The sequence below is a fragment of the Plecotus auritus genome (assembly GCF_963455305.1).
Source record: "Plecotus auritus genome assembly, chromosome: 6".
Lineage (NCBI taxonomy): Eukaryota > Metazoa > Chordata > Mammalia > Chiroptera > Vespertilionidae > Plecotus > Plecotus auritus.
The window spans coordinates 136,171,790-136,194,300 of record NC_137773.1 but is presented as its reverse complement, the minus strand read 5'-3'; the positions used below and the strand labels follow the sequence as shown (position 1 = coordinate 136,194,300).

The window sequence follows — 22,511 nt, the reverse complement described above, 5'->3', positions numbered from 1 at the left end:
GTAAAGATGCTGCAGACAAGTGTGTCCAGGTGCCACATCCCGAGCTGGGGAAGGAGGACTCCATGACACTAGCTCTGGGGAGAGAGAGGGGCAGTTATCTTGGGACCCTGGGCAGTGACTGGCTTGCAGAGGCCGGGAAAGGGGTCTCCTCCATCAGCCCTGCCTTGGCCAACGGCAGTCGCATCTGGCCCTGGGGGAAGGGCAGTCTGGACTTCGGAGCTGTCTGTGGCTGCTCCCCTTCCTTCTGGGGACTCCTGCCAGAAGCCTCATCTCTGTGCGTAAGGGCACCGCTCCCCCTTTGGCTCTGATACGATTGGCATTACACAGGGGACATACCGCCTTCTACACGCTGGGGGAAGAGCCTCCCCAAGGAGCCCAGTGAGCTGGCCCAGGCCCTGTCCCCACAGAAGGTCTGCTCCCTCAGTGCAGAGAGCACAGGCCCAGCCTGGAAACAGCTATATAAAGAGGCCAGGCTGGGCCGGGACGTGGGAAAGGCTCAGAGCAGCCAGCTCCACCTGCCCAGGGGACAGGCAGGGCTTCCCCTCGGGCACAGCCCTGAGCCAAGCATGGGAGCCCAGGCCCTGCCAGTCCAGCCCTGGACGGTGCGTGGTCTTGCTGTCACAGCTGGACGGGCCTCTGTACTCCCTGAATCTGAGAGCTCCATGCACACAGGGGACACTGCGGCCTGAAGAGGAAAGGATCCCATACAAGCCCAGAACCCAGGATTCCCACGGCACAGGCAGAGCTGTGGGCGTGGCAAGGGGAGGCTCAGCTGGAGTTGGGAGAGCGGGGAGTAGCTCAGGAAGCAGACTGCCACTGGCCACAGGAGCCTTGATGTGGCTTTGTCTTTGAGGGATGCGAGATGGTGAGGAGGCAGAACAAGGGTGCAGGGGGGCGGGGCCTGCAAGGTCCCTGGCTCTTGCAGAGCCTTGGGGTCCTTAGAAGCATCTCACTGGCTTCTGTGGAAGGCAGGGGGAGGGGGAGCCCAGGCCCCACCTGCTTCACTCTGTACATGTGGCCTGGTTGGTGCAATGGGCCTCAGCTCAACTCTCCTGTCAAATACAAGGGGAAACTGAGCCTCAGAAGAGGAGAGGTGGTCTGAGGTCACACAGGTCAGCACCAGATCTCCACACCCAAGGCTCTTTCTAGGATGGAGCAGTGGCAATAGCACCTCAGGTTCATCTAGGTCCCTCCCAAAGACATGGAAAGGTACAGAACATGCTCCACCCTGCACGAAGGGGCCATGCCAGTTCCAAACAACACTCTCCAAATGTCGGGGCTGCTTGGGCATCCTCTTTATTGGTGTTTCCCAGGGCCTGGTGCAGAGTGCCTGGGCTGAGGGGCCAGGACGAGGGGAGAGGGGTGGAAGTCCCAGAGGCAACAGGTGAGCAGGGGAGTGCTGGCATGGAAGAGTTCTTGGCAAAGACTCCTGTGTCTAGGTGTTTGCAGTACCCAGGGACGTGGCGTGGCGTGTACTTCTCAGCCAAAGACACTCTTGGTAGGCCCAGCTTTCGGCTTATCAAAGACGGTCTCAGTGCCGGTCCGGGTGCGGCTGAACACAGATGGTGCAGCAACGCCGGCTTGCTCTGTGGACAGGATGGGGAGGCTCAGAGGCCCAGCCCAGCCTCCTGGCGAGGGAAAGCCTCTTTGTGGGGAGCCCCTGAGCTCTGGACTCTTAGAGAAGACCCATAGGATCCCCCCCATCCCACCTCCTCCTACTGACACACATCTGCACCCCCTCCCCCCCCATCCCCCTGAGAACACTCACCACACTCCTGCATGACCTGGTAGGTCTTGGACTTGATCGCCTGGTTCTTGGTCAGGTTCCCTCGGGCCCCCTTCAGGTCCTCCTCCTTCACAGGGGGGCGCTTCTTCTTGATGGGAGCTCCCTCAGGGCCAGCCTTGCAGAGACCAGAGCCTCCTTAGAACCCAGGCCTTCAGGTCGAGACCCATTCCCACCTCTCCCTGCTCACTGAATTCTAGCCAGTCCAAGGCCCCATTCATCCAGGAAGCCTTCCAGACGATGCATCACCCCCTGACCCCCCAACCCCGAGTCTCTCTGTCCTTTCCCACAGACTGGGAGCTGTGGCCTCACACTGTCTGCCTGGCTGGCCAAGCTCGACCTTGGGCACAGTGGGCAACGGGGAAAGGCGCTCTCTTTGAGGCTGAATTACAGGCTTTCCGTGAATACCAAGACCTGCTCCCCGGGTGGTGGCAGGGGGTCCCTTAGGTTTGCCCCTCTCCTCCCAAATTGCCAGGATTTACCTTGCGGGCTCTGGGGTGGGAATGGGGTAGAGGAATCAGATGCCCATGAAGTCACATTCCCGTCAGCATCTAGCCATGGAACAGACTGGTCTGTCTGTCCCTCCAGAGCTGGGGACATCCAGAATCAGTGGGCAGAGCTGTGGGGGTGGGGCGTTAAAGCCAGTGGACTGGTCAGCTGTGCAGTTGGGCATCCGGTCAGGGTCACCTCCAACATGACTTCCAAGGCTCAAAGACCCAAAGAGGGCTTGTCCTGGTGAGGGTCTTGCCCCTCAAAAAGGCTGTGATGATTGCCCTAGCTCAGGGGTGGGCAAACTTTTTGACTCGAGGGCCACAATGGGTTCTTAAACTGGACCGGAGGGCCGGAACAAAAGCATGGATGGAGTGTTTGTGTAAACTAATATAAATTCAAAGTAAAGGAGCGGAGGGGAGAGCAAGAGAACGGGATAGAACAGCCGGATCCGGCCTGCGGGCTGTAGTTTGCCCAAGGCTGCCCTAGCTGGTTTGGCTCAATGGATACAGTGTCAGCCTGAGGACTGAGGGGTCCCTGGTTCGATGCCAGTCAAGGGCACACACCTGGGTTGCAGGCTCTTTCCCCAGTGGGGCCATGCAGGAGGCAGCTGAGCAATGATTCTCATCATTGATGTTTCTATCTCTCTCATCTCCCTTCCTCTCTCTGAAATCAATAAAAATATTTTTCAAAAAAAGGCTCTGATGAAAGAAACACACACTGAAGCTGAAGTGTAAGTAGGCGGGGAGCAAATGGGGAGAGGCCCGGTTAGCAAACAGAAAGGTCCAGTGGGCCCAGAGGCCCCCTGGGTGGGATGGTCATCAGCCACAGTGCTTCTCCTGTGGCCTTCCTGCAGAAAGTGTTCTCTGGGGGCACCTACCCACCAAACCTCTCTCCCAGCCAGATTCCTCTGGAATTGGTCCAAAAAGACAGGAGGTGTAACCAGCTGACAATACAGCTGCTTCTCTATAGCAGGTGAACTAAATGAGTGGCTTTGATGACAAAATTTATGAGAAACAGTCAAGCTCTTGAAAAAATTCAAGCTACTCTGAAACCTCCAGTGAGCACCTACTAAGTGCAAAACATGAACAAAGCTCCCTGCCAGTAACTGCTGCCTCCAATGTGCCTTTCCAGGACTATTCTTTCACCCCTTTGATTATAAAGTGTCTGACCTGCACCCAGGCCCTGACCCCACAAAGACAGACACCACAATGTTGGTGAAGAACCAACGGTTTACCATCACCAGCTGGATCCTAAAGGTGACCCCAGCTGACTTGCCTCTCCGCAGCGGCTTGCAGAAAGACTACAGCAAGGACCGCCAACATGGGGCCGAAGTGACCTGCTGTCCACGACAATGGGGCCAGACTGATTGATGGTGTTCATACTGACTACATCCGAGCCCCTTAGCCAGCACACCTGCTCTACCTTGTAGGAGGATGGCATCCTGACCTGTTGCCCAGGCCACACCTCCCTGTTCAAGGGGTCTCCTGTGTCAAAACATCCATGACTTCCATTAAAGATAGACTATGCCCCTTCCAGGCTGCCTGCTCTTTGGAAGGGACAATGGCAGGGAGGCAATTCAAGATGCTGCCCCTCAGAAGGGCTCGGGGTTCACAGCAGAACTGGAGGCTGGGAGGTCACCCACACCAATTAGCCTGCACCCCATCCTGTTCTCCCCTGCCACCTGCCACCTGCCTTCTGCCCTCTGAATGCCCTGAGAGTACCCCACAGCTCCTCCCACGGGTTCAGGGAACAAATGACACTCTGGCAGCATGTACAGGAATGACCAGCCACAGCCACTCCTGCCTCAGTGCTTCCTGTAGCCAGGCACTGTTCTAAGTGCCTTCGTTGAATGAGCTCAATGCATGCTCCCAGCAGCACTAGGGGAGACTTTTATCAGGCCCCTTGATAGCTAAGGAAACTGACGTGAGGTAATTTGTCCAAAATCACTCATCTTCTAAGTGGCAGAGCAGGGATTTGAACCATGCTGTCTGGCATCAGCATCTGAATGCTTTGCTCCCATATCAATACTCCAGTCAGGTGGGAGACTGGTAGCCAAAGCCTTGTGGGATTTGACTCTAGAAATTCCAAAGCATCACTTAAAATGAATGTATGAAAGAAGAATTAAAGAAGTGCTACCAGTAGCTGGAGGCTGCACCCCCTGGACTCAGGGTCTCAGGAGTTAGTTCCTGCCCCCACCCTTCGCTCCATTCCCCATGGAGGGGTTGCAACCTCTGACAGCGAGATAGTATTTCCTAAAGGCAGAGGCGGCCACTGCTCAGAAGCTGTGATTTCAGGGGCCGGGAACAGCAGCTCTCTGGCTCCTAGACTGCTTCCTGGAAAATTCCACCAGGGTCCCTTCCTTTCCATGGCTTTGCCTTGGGCCCAGGTAAAGCCCAGTGTCAAAGGGTGCAGGTGCAGGCAGTGAGGTGAACCTATACTTCAGGATGCTGCCGGCCCTTCAGGTGAAAGTGGACAGGCCCCCACTCACTCCTTTCCAAAGGGTTTCTGCTTTTTCTCTGTTCAGTTCCCACTCCAAATGAGGCCCATGAGGGCTCACATCAACAACACAAACGCTGAGTCCATGGCTGCTCCAGGCCCAGGGAACACAGAGCCCTCCATGGCAGGCGGCGGGGCGGCCGATGGAGTTCCAGAGACCAATCTGTTGTCTGGAGTGTCCCGGGCTTCCCCAGGGAGAGCCGTGGGCTGCCAGCTGGGGGTCACTCTGCGCAAGGCTCTGCCCAACTGGGGCCTCATTTCCTGGTCCTATAGAAAGGAAATGGGCGAGCCTGAGGGTCCCTTAGGTTCTATCTAAGTCTAAATTCTGCATGATGACCTTAGGTCCCTCCAAGTCCCCAGATGTCCCTCAGGAGCCTCTTGAGTAACCTCAGATTGCTATCTCAGCTGTCAGCCCATAAAACTTGAAGTATTTGGGCATGAGGTAGTTTCTCCCTCTGTTTCTCTGTTCCTTGCAGTAAACTTTCCCTGCACATCTGACAGTCAGGGGCAGAACTTTCAGCCAAGGCCATGGTCCAATCCATAAATTAGCTGCCCTGTGCCCAGGCATCCTTGTCAACTCCATTAAGAGTGGCTGAGGGGGCCTGGCCAGTGTTGCTCAGTGGTTGAGCCTCAACCTATGAATCAGGAGGTCACGGTTCAATTCCCGGTCAGGGCACAGGCCCGAATGGAAGGCTCGATCCCCAGTAGGGAGCATGCAGTCACTCAATGATTCTCTCACTCATCATTGATATTTCTTTCTTTCTCTCCCACTTCCTCTCTGAAATCAATCCTATCTAATAAAAGAGTAATATGCAAATTGACCGTCATTTCAACACACAAGATGGCTACCACCATGTGGTCAATGATGGCTGGCCCCAGGTGAACACAAGATTGCCGCCACAAGATGGCCAGCAGGGGAGGACAGTTGGGAGGGACCAGGCCTGCAAGGAAGGGCAGTTGTGGGCAATCAGGCCAGCAGGGGAGGGCAGTTGTGAGGGACCAGGCCTCCAAGGGAGGGCAGTTGGGGGTGATCAAGCCTTCAGGGGAGGGCAATTAGGTGTGACCAGGCCAGCAGAGGAGAGAAGTTGGGAGCGACCGGGCCTGTAGGGAAGGGCAGTTGGGGGGGACCAGGCCTGCAGGGGAGGGCAGTTAGGGGTGACCAGGCTGGCAGGGGAGGGAGTTAGGGGCAATGAGGCTGGCAGGGGAGTGGTTAGGGGGTGATCAGGCTGGCAAGCAGAAGCAGTTAGGGGCAATCAGGAAGGCAGGTAGGCAAGCAGTTGGGAGCCAGCAGTCCTGGATTGTGAGAGGGATGTCTGACTGCCCATTTAAAAAGGCAGTCAGAGATCCCTCGAGGGTCCCAGATTGGAGAGGGTGCAAGCTGGGCTGAGGGACACCCTGCCCCCCCGCCCCAATGCACGAATTTCATGCACCAGGCCTTTAGAAAATATATATTAAAGAAAAAAACAAACAGAGAGAGTGGTTAAGTGGGAGGGTCACTTTGCTCATACTTGCCACTCTGGAAGGTCCAGCGGCTGGTAGGGCCACGGTGACTTCTTACCTATTACGAGGGGACCAGACCCTGCCTCCAAAGCTTCCGTTGTTCTAGAGACCAGCCCTCCAGCCTCACTGCACACTGTTGGAAAATTTCTCTTTGTTTTTTTAATCCTCCCCTGAGGACATGTTTTCAGTAATTTTCAGAGAGAGAGGAAGGGAGAGTGGGAGAGAGGGATACATTGATCTGTTGTCTCCTGCACGTGCCCCAACTGGGGATCAAACTGAAACCCAGGTATGTACCCTGACCAGGAACTGAACCCACAATCTTTTGGTGTATGGATGATGCTCCAACCAACTGAGCCCCTCTGCCAGGGCGGGAAATGACTCTTTAAGAGGCTGAGGGCACCTGAGTCACTGGCCAGGCCCTGGGAACTCAGGGATGAATGTGACATGGCCTGTCCGTCCTGAGGCCCAGAGTCTAGAGGCCATAATCAGTCCTCAACATGCAAACCTCAACACAGGGTAATGATGCAGAAAGCTGCTTGTGGTCAGCCAGGGGATGAAAGAGGAAGGTTCCAAAGGAGGGTACATGGGTGCGCAGAGATGAGAGATGGAATGTGCAGAAAAGGGAAGGGCATGCCAGTGGGCGGAGAGAAAGTTCAGAAAAGCAAGTTGGAACCAGGTCACAGAGAGAGCTGGACCACAGGACTTGGGGTTCATCCTTTCCCTGGGGCCATGAGAACCAGAGAAGGATAATGAGCAAGGGCTGCAGCCATGGAAATGGGAGCCTTAGAGTGATGGGTCTGGTTCTGTGCCCTGGTCGCCTTGAGCAGGGGGTGGCTGCGATCCAGGGGCCATGCCAGCGGTATGGGTAAGAGGCAACGAGGCTGAGAGATTTAGGCTATTTGCTCTAAATGTGACTCCACACCTTATCACTATTGTCCCCACCCAGGGAGTCCCAGGGCTTATTTACCAACACACAGCTTCCGCTTACCCCAGGCCTCCATGTCCCCCAGCCGCTGGGAGTGAAGTTCACCCGCTGTTGACAATACCCATGGGGCCCCTTTGGTTCGGGCAAATCCAGGCCCTGTTACTCCATCCACACACTGGCTTCCCAGACAGCCTTCACCTCCCGCTCCTCCCCCACTGCTGGAGGTCACTGACCCCACCGGTCAGCTGGCTCCTATAAAGACTGCGGGCCAGGCCTGCGTGCTCAGCGATGGCGTCTGCTCAGTGGCCCTGCCTCATCGTGGCCCTGCTCTCCAGCTCGGTGGCCTTTGGCTTCCCAAGAAGCCTCTCCCGGCCACTTGAGGTAAGTCTGTCCTCTCTTCACAATCTGGGTCCATCACAGGGCAGAGGTCCCAGCCTGGGTGGTCCTCTACATGGGGGAGGGGGAGGTAGAGGGCGGGGTCATGAGCTGCAGGGGACGGGGCTGGGATTTGGGAGGACTGGCCTCCAAACTTACCCTTTGATTCTGGGCAAGGCTCTTAAATCTCCCTGCGCCTCTGTTTCCCCAACTGTCAAATGGGTGATACACCACGAACTGCTCACCTCACTGAGCAGCTGTGCAGCTCCACCTCCGAGAAAAAAACGGAGGCGCCTAGGAAGGGCTGGGCTGGGCTGAGCCTGTGGTGTGCAGTGGTGCGGGGAGCTGTGCAAGAAGGCCTCATGGACCCGGGTGCAGGGACAGGCAGTGAGCCGAGGTCTGTGCAGCAGGGGAAAAGCCCTGTCCTCTCCTCTGGGTAGCCTGAGACCTGCTCTCTCCGGATCTCAGTTTCCCCATATATTCAGAGCCCTTCCTCCTCTGACCACTGAGTCCAGGTGGGTCCTACATCCAGAGGCCCTTCAAGGTGTGTGTGGGGGTCACCACTGAACCCTGGCCTCTGCCAAGAACCTGCCCCCCCAGCCACAGTAACCTTGGCCCTGATCTGACAGTGTGTTTGTCTTTCTTTTTCCAGAAACGCAGCGTCCTGGAAGAGGTGAGGACTTTCACCAGGAAGGGGGGCATGGTGGAGCTGGTTGCCCAACAGCTGAAGAGTTGGGCCATAGCACAGGTCCTGCACAGCTGACACACAGCTCACAGCCCCTACCCTGGCAGACCCCCATGAGACTCACGACCCCCAGGAAAGAGTGCCATAGAACCATGCCCCCCGGACCTCACCAGATGCAGCCCAGGATGGCCATTGCACCGTCCTTCCTTCCACAAACACTTACCAAGCAGTTGCTGGTACTGGGCTGGGCAGGGAAAGGCCCTGTCACACCTTCACGGAGCACCTTTATATCCATGTTTAACCCAGACGTTTCCCTAGAGCCTCCCTCAGTTCACTTCCCCTGTTCCCCAGGGGAAAGAGAATACTGGGGGCATGAAGTCCTGCCCCACACTCTCTTGTCAGCACAGGAATTAAGTGGCTATTTGGGAGGTAGAATCACCCAATTACCAAAAGGCACAATAGGAGGTAGAGGGCCAGCATTCTAAATTCAGAGGGGCAGAGACCTGGCTTGGCTGGAGCCCCAGAGTGGAAGTGACAGGACACGCCTGGAGGACCTCAGAGCATGAGGAACACTGTCCTGAGGGCAATGGGGAGCACGGGAGGGTTTTACGAGGGAGGGAACAGGGTCGTATTTGTTTTTTACAAGATCTCACTGGCTACAGGCTGCATGGAAACAGATTACAAGATTAAGGAGGCTATGTTTAACCCAGACACTTCCCTAGAGCAGCGGTTCTCAACCTGTGGGTCACAACCTCTTTGGGGATCGAACGACCCGTTCACAGGGGTCGCCTAAGACAACCTGCATATCAGATATTTACATTACAATTCATTACAGTAGCAAAATTACATTTATGAAGTAGCAACAAAAATAATTTTATGGTTGGGGATCACCACAACATGAGGAACTGTATTAATGGGTAGCGGCATTAGAAAGGTTGAGAAGCACTGCCCTAGAGCCTCCCTCAGTTCACCCTCCCTGCTCCCTGGCTTGCTCCCTCCCCTCGCCCTCTCCTCTTGGCATAATGTGAAGTTCCTTGTCATGGTGCAAAACTCCCCTTCCTAAGTGACTTTTTGCTGCTGAGCAACGAGGTAGGCTGAGCTAAGGAACCTGTGGGGCCTAGTGAACAAGGAGAAACAAAGGCTGAATCAGACAAGGCCTCTGCCCTCCAAGAAGGCCCTGGTTCTGAGGAGAGAGAGGTGCTCAGGAAGGCCAGCCCATGCCAGGGGCACCGGGACTGCCCAGGCGCCCATCATCAGGACAGTGGTGGCCAACTGATCAGGGGGATGGAGGAGGCCACCGGGCTTCCAACAGGGGTGACTGGGACGCTTCCCAGGCAGGGCCTTTGGAATCTGTAAAGGGAGTTTGGAAGGGGAGTGGCCAGGTTGAAGACCTCCTTTCCCAGGGCCCAGGTTGGCAGGTCACCACTGATGACCATCCCCTCTCCCACAGAAGGCCGACGACATTGAGGTCTACAGCACCAAGGTCAGCTGCAAGGTGACCTCCCGCTTTGCTCACAATGTTGTGACCACGAGGGCCGTCAACCGGGCAGATGCCGCCAAGGAGGTTTCCTTTGACGTGGAGCTGCCCAAGACGGCTTTCATCACCAACTTCACGCTGTGGGTGTCCCCATGGCTGCTGGCTCTGGGCTCTGGAGGGGAGTCTGGCCCAGCATGAGCCCCCCAACTCTTTCCCTGCAGGACCATTGACGGTGTTACCTACCCTGGTAATGTCAAGGAGAAGGAAGTCGCCAAGAAGCAGTATGAAAAGGCTGTGTCCCAGGGCAAGACAGCTGGTTTGGTCAAGTAAGTATGGACCACCAGGCCTTGGGGAGATTGTCCGGTCTGTAAGGGATGCAAACAACAATGGCAGCAGTTCTTCTTCTTATTATTATTGCAAAATGTGTCTGTAATTCTCACAACATTATCCCATTTTGATGTTGAGGTAAACGAGGCTTAGAGTGAGTAGGTGTCTCCCCCAAGGGGCTGACTTGAACCCAAGGCTCCGGATGGGTGGGGTTGTGCAGTCTGTGGGGCAGTCGCTGTCTTGCACCCCATTCAGGGCCTCTGGGCGGAAGTTGGAGAAATTCACGGTGTCAGTCAATGTGGCTGCAGGCAGCAAAGTCACGTTTGAGCTAACCTACGAAGAGCTGCTGAAGAGGAACAAGGGCAAGTATGAGATGTATCTTAAGGTCCAGCCCAAACAACTGGTCAAGGACTTTCAGGTAATCAAACACCTCTGCAGGCCCTGCTGAAACTGTGGGCACAGGATGGGAGGTTGGGGAAGGGCCCTTGGGGCGGAGCTCAGAGCAAGGTCAAGGCCTCGCCACTTGGTTGAGGAAGCTTGGGGGAATTACAATGGCTCTGGCCATAGCAACTGGGCCAAGGGGAGGAGGAGGCTGGGCTGGACGCACCCAGATCTTTGGATGCTGGGCCCTTGGGGCAACTTCACAAAGAGTCTCTGCAGAGCTGGTAACTGGTTATAATGGTGCTCTACCTACATGAGATCTGAAATGATTTCATGGTGGAAATTGGATACCATATGGCAGGCCATTGGAGAGCTTTGGGGTTAGAGTACCGTTGACAGGCCCTTTTGGTCATTTTCTTGGTGGGAGACATCAGGTGTGGCTGTCACAGAGTTGTCCTAGAAGCTGTTCCCTACACCATCACTGACCCATCTCTGTGGGCCCTGTCCTAGAGGTTGGCCTCTGTACTGTCACTGAGTAACATCTCCTTACCTTTGCACATTGCAGATCGAGGTAGACATCTTTGAGCCCCAGGGCATTAGCATGCTGGATGCTCAGGCCTCATTCATCACCAATGACCTCCTGGGAAGCACCCTCAGCAAGTCCTTCTCAGGGAAAAAGGTGGTATAGATGTCTCTCAGGCCTGGGCGTCAGGGACAGGAACCCAGTCCCTAGCAGGACCAGTCTGAGCCCCTAGGGCTTGGCTGATGCTAGTGAGCGTGTGTCTATCTGCTGCCATCACTGTCTCCCTGGCCACCTGGGTCAGGAGTGGGGATGCTGGAGGCAGGGGGCTGCTTGCTGAGGATGACCTGCTGGAGCCTTTCCCCCATTCCTCATCCGGGCCCCTAGTTTCAGCAGGACAAGTGGGGGTGCTTGATTACCTCAAAGTGCTTGGGCTAGAACTGGTATGTGTGTGTGTGGCGGGGGTAGGGATGATTTATAAAGCCCAGTCTCATTCTCCTTTGGGAGGTAGGCAGGACAGGTTACTGCCCCTGTTTTGCAGATAAGGAGACTGAGGCCAGAGGCAGTCAGTTAGATCTGCAGACTCCACATTGAGGGGGTGGAAGTTGAACGGGAACTTTATTCTTGCTGCTAGTGGTTGACTCTGATCCCCAAGGCCCCTACTATTCCAGGGTCTTGCTGACCATGGGCTGTGGATGCATGCATGTTTACATGAAGAGCAAACCTAAGTCACTCAGGACTTCTAGGGCGAGGCCCAAGGAGCACACACTCAGAGGGCTGCTGGCTTCTGCAGGGCAGTGCCCTCTCCCACCTCCCTGCTTTGCTTCCTTTCCCCCCCTCCTCCTCTTGGCACCAGCACATACCACCCAACATGAAGTTCCTTTTCACGGTGCAAAGCTCCCCTCCGTAAGTGGCTTCTCAGTGCTGAAGGCCAAGTAGGCTGAACACAGGGACTTAGCTGCACAGGGAAAGACAAAGGCTGAATTAGGTAAGGCCACTCTCCTCCAAGTTGCCCCTGATCTCCAAGGAGAGAGAAGTGCTCAGGAGTCCAGCGTATGCTGGGTGGTGGCAGGACTGCCGGGTGCCCATCCCTGGGCTTCTCCCTATGGGGGCTGTGCCTCAGCCCCCAAGGCACCCATGGGCTGAGGTCTGCAGTGGGCAGTGCCTGGACAAGCTGAGCAAAACCCTCCATCTCCCTCCCTCAGGGCCATGTGTCCTTCAAGCCGAGCTTGGACCAACAGCGTTCATGCCCAACCTGTGGAGACACCCTCCTCAACGGAGACTTCATCATAACCTACGATGTGAACAGAGAGTCTCCAGCCAACGTACAGGTACCTCCCTACTGGCTTCATCAGGCTGGTGGATTCTGCATCACAGTGGAGTGAGGGCTGGTGCGGGAGGGGACGCAGCTGAATCACCCTGGATACTGGATCCATCGCCAAGTTTCCTGCAGGGCATGGGGGTGGCAGACGGACCAGAACCTGCGTGGCACACTCAGAGTGTGGGAACGGACATCTTCTTGCCCTGCTAAATGTCAGCTTTTATTTGCAAGAGTAGCCACTGTGTGGTTGCTTCATGGACATGACCTCTAGTCTCTCTCTCCCCTTTCCAGATAGTCAATGGCTACTTTGTGCACTTCTTTGCACCTCAAGGCCTTCCTGTGGTGCCTAAGAATGTGGTCTTTGTGATTGACACCAGCGGCTCCATGTATGGCCGGAAAATAGAGCAGGTACTCTCTTCTGTGCAAGTAGGGAGAGGTGGGAGTAGATATTTAAAAAAATATCCTCACCAAAGGATATGTTTATAGATTTATAGAGAGAGGAGAAGGCGGGGGGAGACAACATCAATGTGAGAGAGAAACATAAATCGGTAGCTTCCTGTAGGTGCACCAACTAGGGATTGAACCTGCAACCCAGGTAATTGCCCTGACCAGAAATCAAACCTACAACCTCTTTGGTGCACGGGGCAACACTCCAACCGAGCCACCCAGGCTGGGCGACAGTTTCTTGTTGTGTTTTTTTTTTTTTTTAAGTGGACAAAGCTGATGTTTCCAGTGAAAGAGGAGGAAGGAGAATAGGATAAAAAAGGCAGAAATATCCACCCCATTGTTGCAGGCTGCAGGGGCCCCACTGCCAGCTCCAGCTGCGAAGACACCAGGGGGTCTGTGGCTCCCTCTCCCAGCTCCTTGTCTGCTTGTCTTTCTCTTTCCCAGACAAGGGATGCCCTCCTCAAAATCCTGGAAGATATAAAAGAGGAGGACTACCTGAATTTCATCCTGTTCAGTGGACGTGTGACCACTTGGAAAGACACTTTAGTTCAAGCCACTCCTGAGAACATCCAGGAGGCCAGGGAGTTTGTGAAGAACATTGGACCAGGAGGAAGTAAGAACAGAAGGGGGAGCAACGTCCTGCCCTTCCCTCTGCCTGAACAGCCTGTTTCCCTCCTCCCTGGGGCACAGGTTTGCTGGCCAGGCCAGCAGACCTTGGCTGGTGGTAGAGGTGGGAGTGGGGAGGGGTCCTCAGGCTTGATCTCAGGGTCTAAGGAAACCCATCTGTCTGTTTCTATCCCATGATGCTGGTGAACCACAACTCCCAGCAAGATAAGGCCACAGAGAACCTTAACTTTAACTGTTGGTCATTTCTTATGGAAAATCACAAGTGAGGTGTTTACTGCTCCCCTCTCCTCCCAGTGAAGGGCCAGGAGTCGATCTGACTGTTTCCCAAATTGTTTTTACCATCACCATGTCCTTCTATCCTACAGCAACCCTGAGAGGCAGGTTTTACCCCCATTTGGAAGGGTAAACCATTCATTCTTCACTCACTAGTGTACCAACTGGGGATTGAACCTGCAACCTGCAACCTAGATATCTGCCCTGACCACGTACTGGCAGACAGTGTCCTTGGGCACAGCAGCAGGGCCTAATGTCCCAACCCCTCCCCCAAGATGGTTCCCGGAGGGCTCCCTCCCAAGGTTTTCTCTGTGTGCCAGTGACCAACATCAACGACGCGCTGCTGACAGGCATCACCATGCTGAACAAGGCCCGGGAGGAGCACAGAGTGCCTGAGAGGAGCACCTCCATCGTCATCATGCTGACTGACGGGGACGCCAATACTGGTGAGGCAGGCGGCCGTGGCTCTAAATTAGAACCGCAGCGCCTAGCTGCTGCTCCTGGCTCTGTAGCCCGCTTGCTGCAAGACCTTGGGCAGCTCTCACCATGGCCCTGCGGACTGAGAGCCCCTCAAGGTCAGGGACCTGCCTCCCCCTGGCAGGCCTCCCCAACCCTCTGGCAGAACAAAGTCTCCTGGCCATGACACCACCCGCGCTGCATGTGCAGGAGTCAGATCTCTTCAGACAGAGCAGGTCCAGACAGTTGTCCGGGTGGTGGCTAGAGTGTCAACACCCCTTTATCCTTCAGGTGAAAGCAGACCCGCTAAAATACAGGAGAACGTGCTGAGTGCCATTGGAGGCAGGTTCCCTTTATATAACCTGGGCTTTGGCAACAATCTGAATTATAACTTCCTGGAGAGCTTGGCCCTGGAGAACGATGGGTTCGCCCGGCGCATCTATGAGGATTCCGATGCCAACTTGCAGCTGCAGGTATGCCTTGTCTTGCACCCCTCCAGGAATGAGGGGCTCACTTCTTCCTCAGGGAGCTGTGCCATCAGGTGATCATTTCAATAATTAGAAAGAACTTCCTCTTAAGTTGAAATCTACCTCTGGTTCTTATCCATCATTAATGGTTCCAGCTTTGTCATTGGGCTGCTCGGAAGAGGTTCCTCCATAGGATTGCCAGAGTGAATATAGGACATCGGTTAAATATGAACTTCTGAGGGGAAAATAAAGTACTTTTGTAGTGTTAGTCTGCCCTAAAGATTGCATAGGACACTGTATTAGTTTGGGGGGCTGCCAGGACAAAGTGCTACAAACTGAGAGGCTTACAACAGAAATGTACTGTCTCACAGTTCTAGAGGCTGGAGGTCCAAGATCAAGGTGTCGGCAGGGTTGGTTCCTTCTGAGGGCCCTGAGGGGGGATCTGCCAGGCCTCTCTCCATGGCTTCTCCCTGTCTCTTCACATCCTCTCCCCTGTGTGTGTCTGTCCCCTTTTCAATAAGGACACTAGTCACACTGGATTGGGGTCCATCCCAAAGACCTCATTTTGAATTGGTTACCTCTGAAAAGACCCTGTCCCCAAACAAGGCCACATCTTGAGGGACTGGGGGTAAGGAATTTAACCTACGTATTTTGGGTATTTTGGGGGTACACAATTCAGCCCATAACAGACATACTTATAACAAAAATTAACTTCTTGTTTATCTGACATTCCAATTTAACTGCACGTCCTGTACTTTCATTCACTAAATCTGGCAACCCCAACCCTTCCTGGCACAGATGCCTGCATCTCCGCCTCCGCCGTGGACCCCTGGGCCTCCATCCGCACCTGCTCCCACCCTACACCTTCTCTAGCCAGCTTCTCCTGCTGTCCTTCCCTCCTCCTTCCCTTCATTGCAACAAACATTTCCTGAGTGCTTTCTAAGTGCAAGAACGCTTGTATTTTTCTGGTTGCGAGGGGTGGGGTGGGATGAAATGGGGGAGGCAGAAGGGGCTCCCGCACACTGAAGGCCACAGCCAGGGCCATGTAGAAGTGGAGATCAGGCCAGGCCCAGCCCAGCCTGTGGGACTCAACAACCTTCGGAGGCGTCAGTGAGAACCCTCCCACACTCCTCTCCGTGCCCGCCTGCCATGGTGGCCTGAGATGACCAGGTTCCCTCTCTGGACTCCAGGGCTTCTATGAGGAGGTGGCCAATCCGCTGCTGACGGGAGTGGAGGTGGAGTACCCTGAGAACGCTATCCTGGACCTGACCCGGAACACTTACCAGCACTTCTATGATGGCTCTGAGATCGTGGTGGCTGGGCGCCTGGTGGACGAGGACATGAACAACTTTAAGGCAGATGTGAAGGGCCACGGGGTAAGCTGGGCTGAGCCTGGATATGGGCTGGGAATGGAGGGTCAAGCAATGATGGAGCCTGTGTCCACAGGCTGACGGTCCAGCAGTGGCTGCCCCTGAACCGGGCCCACCTGGCTTCAGGCCTCCATTCCTTACGCCTCTCACCTTCTCCTACCCCTGCCCCAGGCGCTCACTGACCTGACCTTCACAGAGGAGGTGGACTTGCAGGAGATGGAGAAGGCCCTGCAGGAGCAGGACTACATTTTTGGGAGCTACATTGAGAGGCTCTGGGCCTACCTCACCATTGAGCAGCTGCTGGACAAACGGTGACCCAGGACCAGCCCTCACAGAGCCAGGCCCCACATTGGGCCCTGGCACTGCCTCAGCATCTCCCTGTGCCTGTCCCTGGCTGGCACTGCTCTGCGGGGGCCCAAGAAGAAGATGACCGGGCCACACCCCAGAAAATACACCCCACGCACACGCCCAGCTGGCCTGCCCTCTATTCTACCAAGTCCATCAGAATGTTTTCCAGGGCAGAGCCCAGCCTGACATCAGGGGCAGCGATGGAGAGGCTGAGGCCTGGCCCAGCCCTCAGTCCCCGGAGGGCAGAGCCGGGGCCCATCTGAGAAGCATGTCAACCCCTTGTAGGAGGGACTAGCCTGTGAAGCCCTTGGTGCAGGGCCTGGCACCTGCTGAGCACTCACCAGGAGTGGCTGTTGCGGTGGCCATTGAAAGCCCCTTATATTTTATAGCTGGGGAAACGGAGGCCCCCTCAGAGAGGAAGCACAGCCTGTCCATCTGACCCAGGGAGCTAGTGAACCAGTTTTTTTCTGAGCACTAGCAGGCTCCACCCTGAGCATAGGGGGTCCTGGGCTGCCGCTGGGGCTCCTGGCCTGGTGCTGGGCGTCAGAGCAGGGAAGATGGGCGGGGAGCTGAGCTCCTGGCTGACCCTCTCGCCACGCCCCTCCCTACAGCAAGAACGCCCATGGAAGCGAGAAGGAGAACCTCACAGCCCAGGCCCTGGACCTATCCCTCAAGTACCACTTTGTGACTCCACTGACCTCCATGGTGGTGACCAAGCCTGAGGACAGTGACAACCAGATGGCTCTTGCTGACAAGCCTGGAGAAGGTGGGCATGGGGAGTGAAGGCCAGAACGTGGAGGCCTTCCTCTAGGGCCGGGCCTTGGGTGTCCTGAGAGGAGTGGGCCAGGCTGGGGAGACCCAGCCCCACTGAAGAGGAGCAGGCCCAGGGACACTGAAGGAAAGCTGGCCAAGCGCTGGGGAGTGTGTGTGGAGGGAGTGAAGCTATCGGCGTGGACAGTATGGGGTGGGGTGCTCAGGATCCTCTGCGTCTCTAAAGGGATGTGAGTACAGGAGTTAGTCCCCTGCCCAGGGTCACTTCCGGGAGAGGGACTTAGGCTGCAACATGGAAGGGCTCAGTTAGACAGGAAGAAGCATTCCCAGCCTTAAAGCTAGGCCCCAAGCACGCGCCTGGGGATGGCGAGAGCAAGAGGCTTGAGAGCTGGAGACTGGGACCAGGCCTGCTCACCATACCCCAAGAGGGCAGTCCTGAGTATCCCCACAACTGGCCACATGTCTGAGGGTGTGGGCATTGGGGGGCACGGGAGGCAAAGAGCTGGTCCAGGCCAGACCAAGAGCTCCTGGTTCCGGGATCACAGCTGGCTGCTGGGAGGCCCACAGCCTGGGGCTGGTTGGACAGGCAGCATATGGATCACATTGGCCCAGAACCCAGGAGTCGGTGGCTGCTAACGCATTTCTCCCCTTCTTCCCTCACAGGGCCTGAGGAATCAGGTGAGCTTCAGCCAGCAGCTGGGTGGGGGTCCCGGCAGGGAGATAAGAGAGAACCCAGGAGGCCTTTCCGAGCATGCCTGGGCTCAGGTCCCAGCTCCGCTGCCCACTCATGAGCACCTTTGGGCCAGGCTCTGCCCTCTCTGAGCGCCAGGGCCCTTGTCCATTGACTGGAGGTGGCTTCCTCTGCCCAAGGAGGGACAGTCAGTACGAGACTATTATGTGGCCTGCAAAATGAGCATGTCCCACATTGGGCACTCACACTCCATGAGTCCCACGGCAACCCTCTGAGTAAGGTTCTCATTTTACTGTGAGGAAACTGAGGCACAGAGGTTAGGTCTGTGTGCGCAAGGACTCCGTCTGCAGATGCTGAGCCAGGGCTTTGGCCCAGGCAGCCTGGTTGCAGTGCCTGAGCTGGAATTCACAGCACCCTGTGTCTCTCTCATCATGAAATTGGAGCCTCACCCCTCACAAGTCCATCACCCCCAGGCAGAGCACCCCAGCCCCTGCCTGCCTCACCTCCATCAATACAGATTGTTCTATCCAGCTTTCCCCTTAGAACAGCCCTGTCAAATGTACATCACAGGTGTGAATGTGCATATGGTGTGTGTGTGTGTGTGTGTGTGTGTGTGTGTGTGTGTGTGTGAGTGTGTGTGTGTTACTACCAAGGACAGCTGCAAGCCTCATCCCACCCCAACAAGGGATGGGGCAGGAGTTCAAGAGTGGCAGACAGGATCTGCTGAACGCATTAATCATGACAGAGAAGCTGACCATCTGATGGCTTGCATTTTAGCCATATCAAAGTACCACGCCCTGAGCCTTAAAATTGCACCCATATCACCGCCAGTCCTAGAAAGAAGTTCTCGGGCATGCCCCCATTTCTATAGCCTAAACTAAGGCTGACATCCCCACCCTCTGTCTGTCAGTGCTGGGGTTTCACTGCGCACCGGTAGCCCCAAGACAGGCAAAAGGCACAGGTGTTGCTAACAGGGCACACGAGGTCCCCGCTCACGACTGCCCTTTGGCTTCTTTTTTTCAGTGGCCCCCGCCAAGGCTTACCAGAGTGAGTATACGCCGCAGCCACAGCCTCCTGCCCCTGCACAGCCCTGCACATCCCCCCTGGAGTCTTCCTAAATCAGCTCCCTGGGGCAGGCAGATGGTTGGATCCTGAGGAGTTGGGGGTGGGTGGGTGTTGAGAACATTAGGAAGCAGGAAGGGGAGGGGTATGAACCAAACTCTGGGTGGGGTTCTGGTGCCTCCCCAGGCCTGCTTGTTTAGTTCAGCCCTCTCTCTCTTTGTGTCCACAGCCAGCTACCAGCCTCCTTCTAAACCCTACTATTATGGTGAGTTTCCCGGCTCCTCTGGGAGCAAGGCTCAGGGCCCAGGGCCCAGTGCCTCCTGCCTGTCTAGGAGTCCATCTCACAGAGGCCAGAGGGTGGGGCCCCAGCACCTAGTCCTTTCTCTGATGTGCCCTCAGTGGATGGAGACCCCCACTTCATCATCCAAGTCCGAGGGAATAAGGATGCCATCTGTTTCAACATTGATGAAGAACCAGGCACAGTGCTGAGCCTCATTCAGGACCCCATTACAGGTGGGGGCCAAGGGAGGGGCTGGGGCCAAGGGTCTTCCTGGGAAGACCTGGAGACCACCAGGGTGGGCACATGATCAGGTCCTCACTCTGCCCACAACACTCCCATCTTTCTATGTAGATTACACGCTGGAGAGAGCTGTCCAGAACCACAGGCTAGCCAAGTTCCCCAGGGGCCAGTGTGTTGGGGAGATGGTTGGAGTTAAGGGCAGCCTGGCCCTGCAGGCAGGACTCAGCCTATAGCTGGGGAATAGTTTTTCTCTGAACAACAATACTTCCTGGCCCAGGCAAAGAGACAGGTCTACACTGTGGGCCCTCAGCCACCTAGAGTGTCTAGGAACAGATGGGGTTAACTGTGAAGTTCTGATCTCTTCTGGGGACCCCCACTCTGCTACCTCCCAGCAAGTCTGGCTGAGGGGGAAGGTACATACTTAACGGCCAGAAGATCAGAAGATATCGCTGGTATCTTACTGCCCCTTACCCCTGGCAGGCATAACAGTAAATGGGCAGATCACTGGTGACAAGGGAAACAGCTCTAACTCTAAGAACAGAAAGACTTACATTGGCAAAGTGGGCATTGTCAACACTCCGATGGACTTCCGGATTGAGGTGACCACAGAGAAGATTATTCTGCAGTATGGGGCTGCTGCGAGTACTTTCAGCTGGCTGGATACAGTCACAGTCACCTCGGAAAGGTAAGGCCCCATACCAGGTCTCAATCGAAGGAGACTTGAAGGATTTGTAGAAATCCGAGGACAGACGATCCATAAGCGGTTCCAGGGAAGACTGGTGGCCTCAGAGTTTAGCACCTGCCTTGGGGGAGGGTGACCATGGTAGACCTGAGCCAACGCCTAGGGCCCCTGTGAGAACCAGAATTGGTAGCTGGACAGTTCATAGGGCTGACCTTGAGGGAAGGGCTACATGGACCCAAGGATCAGGTAGACGTGGCAATCTGGTAACAGCAAGAATCCTATTTGCATCTTCTCTGCCTGAATTTATTAGTTCCCAAACTGCTCAGCCTCTCCTATGTCTTTAGATTACCCAGAGCCTGGTAGGCAGGCAGGAGTGTTACTCCCATTGAGGCTCAGAGACGGTGTAGAACCTGCCCAGGAAGCTAGTGGCTGAGGTGGGACTGGACCCCAGGCCTCCAGATTCCGAAGACAGCCCGTTTCCTGCTTACGGAGGAGCAAGAATGCATTCAGTGGAGGCATAGTCGGCATGCATGACATGTCTTTCCTCCAGCAGCCCTGAGAGAGTTTCTGGAGTCTGTGTGTTCTCAGGTGCCATGCACAGGGAGGGCTCTGCCATGATGTCCTTCATTCAGATGCCTGGTGTCATGGCCACTGTGCCCCTGCTGTCCTCCTCTTCTCCCCTAGGTTCTCTGTGAAGATCAACAGGGAAGCTCTGGTGGTCTCCTTTGGAAAAGGGATTACCTTTAAGGTGGTTCTGCACCAGGTGTGGAAGAAACATCCAGTCCACCTTAACTTTCTGGGCTTCTATGTGCTGGACAGTGACAAGATGTCATCAAAGTCACAGGGGCTGCTGGGTATGGAATGTTCAAGCTTCAGGCTGTTCAGGGCAGAGGGAAAAGCCATGTGCAAGGCCATCCTAGCCACTCAATGCCCAGCACAGAGCACCCCACTCATCCCTTGCCTTAACCCTGGAAGGCCAGTGGCCATACTACCTGGGGCGATGGCTGGGGCTGACAGTGTAAATGTTTTTCTTCCCAGGACAATTCTTCCGCCCCCTTGCTTTTAAAGTGTCTGACTTCAACCCAGGCAATGACCCCTCAAAGATACATGCCACAATGCTGGTGAAGAAACATCGGCTGGCAGTCACCAGGTGAGGGGACCCATCTGACCCCCTCACCCTGCCCACTAACAAGCCAGGAGTAAAGAGCTCTCTCTGCCCACACACATTGGTCCAGCAGGCTTTGTCTTCTCTGGGGTTCCTTCATTTCCCTCTGGGGTTTGGCCCCCTCTTGGCCCCTCCAAATCAGGGAAAGGCTACACTCAACCCCCTAGAAGGAGTAATTATGCAACCTTGTTCTTGGCCAGAGAAATATGTAGTTGGCAACGTCACACCCTTTTCCAACCTTGGTCCATGAGCATAGGAGCCATCTTGCCTACCCTGTGTATCGCAGTATCTCTCTCCTTTCTCCAGGGGCTACCAGAAAGACTACAGGAAGGATGTCCACAATGGCACACATGTGGGCTGCTGGTTTGTCCACAACAATGGCCAAGGGGTGATTGATGGGGTCCACAGCGACTACATTGTCCCTGACCTGTTCTGAGTGGCTGGCCCAGCTTGCCTGGCATCTGGAGCGGGCACAGAGCCAGGCCTGAGGGAGGGCTGTGACAATAGAGGACACGGTGGAAACCAGACCGCTGCCAGCCTGTGCATGCCTCTCTCAGCCCCTGCTCTGGGGAACACCAGCCGGGTCCTGAGGCAGCTCAAAGGAAGGACTGGCTCCTAGGAAGGCAGCTTCTTGGGCCTCCCCAGCAATGAGGCTGAAGGGCAGGGCAGGTTGGTGTCACACTTTGGCAAGTCAAATGTACGATGAAAAAAAAATAAAAAATTGACTCTGGATCAGAGTCTCTGAGATGTTGGGAAGGGCTGAGTGCATTTCAGAGGCCAAAAGGGTCATGAGGTAGGTCTGGTCCTTGCTCAGGAGCTCCTGTCAGGCCCTTCAGGCCTGGAAGTCCTTCTGTGACTCAGAAGCAGAGAGTCCTCCAGGGCAGGCACAGCCTGCAGCAGATTGTAGATGCCATCCACCCACCCATCTGACCACTCTCCATCTGTCCATCCATCCATCCATCCATCCATACACCCATCCATCCGCCAGCCACCCATTTGTTCATTAGATAAATGCAACATTTTGCGTTAGAATCTGAGGGCACACAGCTTAGTGACCCAGTTCCTGTGTGCACGGGTGCCTCAAGTTTGCCTTCAGCTGGGCTGGGGATCCTTGGGATCTTCCAATCATACCCCACAACGTCCTGGGTGGGGTGGGGGTCAGACCAGTTCCTGGACTAGGGGCTCTGAGAGCCTCTCCCACCTGAATAACTGTAACTGCCCCTTCCTGCGTCTCCTAGCTTCCAGAGGGAGCTTTGCAGAGCAGATCTAATCATTGCTCCCTGCCTAATTCCTGTCAATGTCATCTCCCACCCATTGCTCTTGGGACAAAGACAAAATTCCTTCCTATGG

General features: G+C 55.4%; 2 protein-coding genes across 2 annotated transcripts; one reads left to right on the top strand and one right to left on the bottom strand.

Moving 5' to 3' along the window:
• Positions 1-1,479: 1,479 nt before the first annotated feature.
• On the bottom strand, positions 1,480-3,715 carry LOC308251835 (musculoskeletal embryonic nuclear protein 1-like; the record flags this gene model as incomplete). Its single annotated transcript, XM_080675502.1, has 4 exons — positions 1,480-1,586; positions 1,769-1,901; positions 3,510-3,575; positions 3,689-3,715. The coding sequence occupies 4 exons, from the start codon at positions 3,713-3,715 to the stop codon at positions 1,480-1,482; spliced, it is 333 nt and encodes a 110-aa protein (XP_080531628.1).
• A 3,767-nt stretch (positions 3,716-7,482) lies between these two features.
• On the top strand, positions 7,483-21,915 carry LOC308252027 (inter-alpha-trypsin inhibitor heavy chain H3-like). The gene is made up of 20 exons (XM_080675892.1): positions 7,483-7,577; positions 8,224-8,244; positions 9,707-9,873; positions 9,955-10,059; positions 10,316-10,478; positions 11,007-11,120; positions 12,167-12,292; positions 12,574-12,690; positions 13,174-13,342; positions 13,950-14,075; positions 14,377-14,558; positions 15,743-15,928; positions 16,094-16,233; positions 16,882-17,049; positions 19,028-19,059; positions 19,194-19,307; positions 19,795-19,999; positions 20,681-20,850; positions 21,035-21,146; positions 21,468-21,915. The coding sequence occupies exons 1-20, from the start codon at positions 7,485-7,487 to the stop codon at positions 21,595-21,597; spliced, it is 2,640 nt and encodes an 879-aa protein (XP_080532018.1). The 5' UTR covers positions 7,483-7,484; the 3' UTR covers positions 21,598-21,915.
• The last annotated feature ends 596 nt before the right edge of the window (positions 21,916-22,511 follow it).

What these genes read in the sequence shown, in the direction of transcription:
- LOC308252027 (XM_080675892.1), top strand. Translation starts at nt 7,485, where the DNA reads ATGGCGTCTGCTCAGTGGCCCTGCCTCATCGTGGCCCTGCTCTCCAGC. An exon ending in CAGATGTGAAGGGCCACGGG is followed by an intron (nt 15,929 to 16,093) that starts GTAAGCTGGGCT and finishes CCCCTGCCCCAG; the next exon opens with GCGCTCACTGACCTGACCTT. An exon ending in CATCGGCTGGCAGTCACCAG is followed by an intron (nt 21,147 to 21,467) that starts GTGAGGGGACCC and finishes TCCTTTCTCCAG; the next exon opens with GGGCTACCAGAAAGACTACA.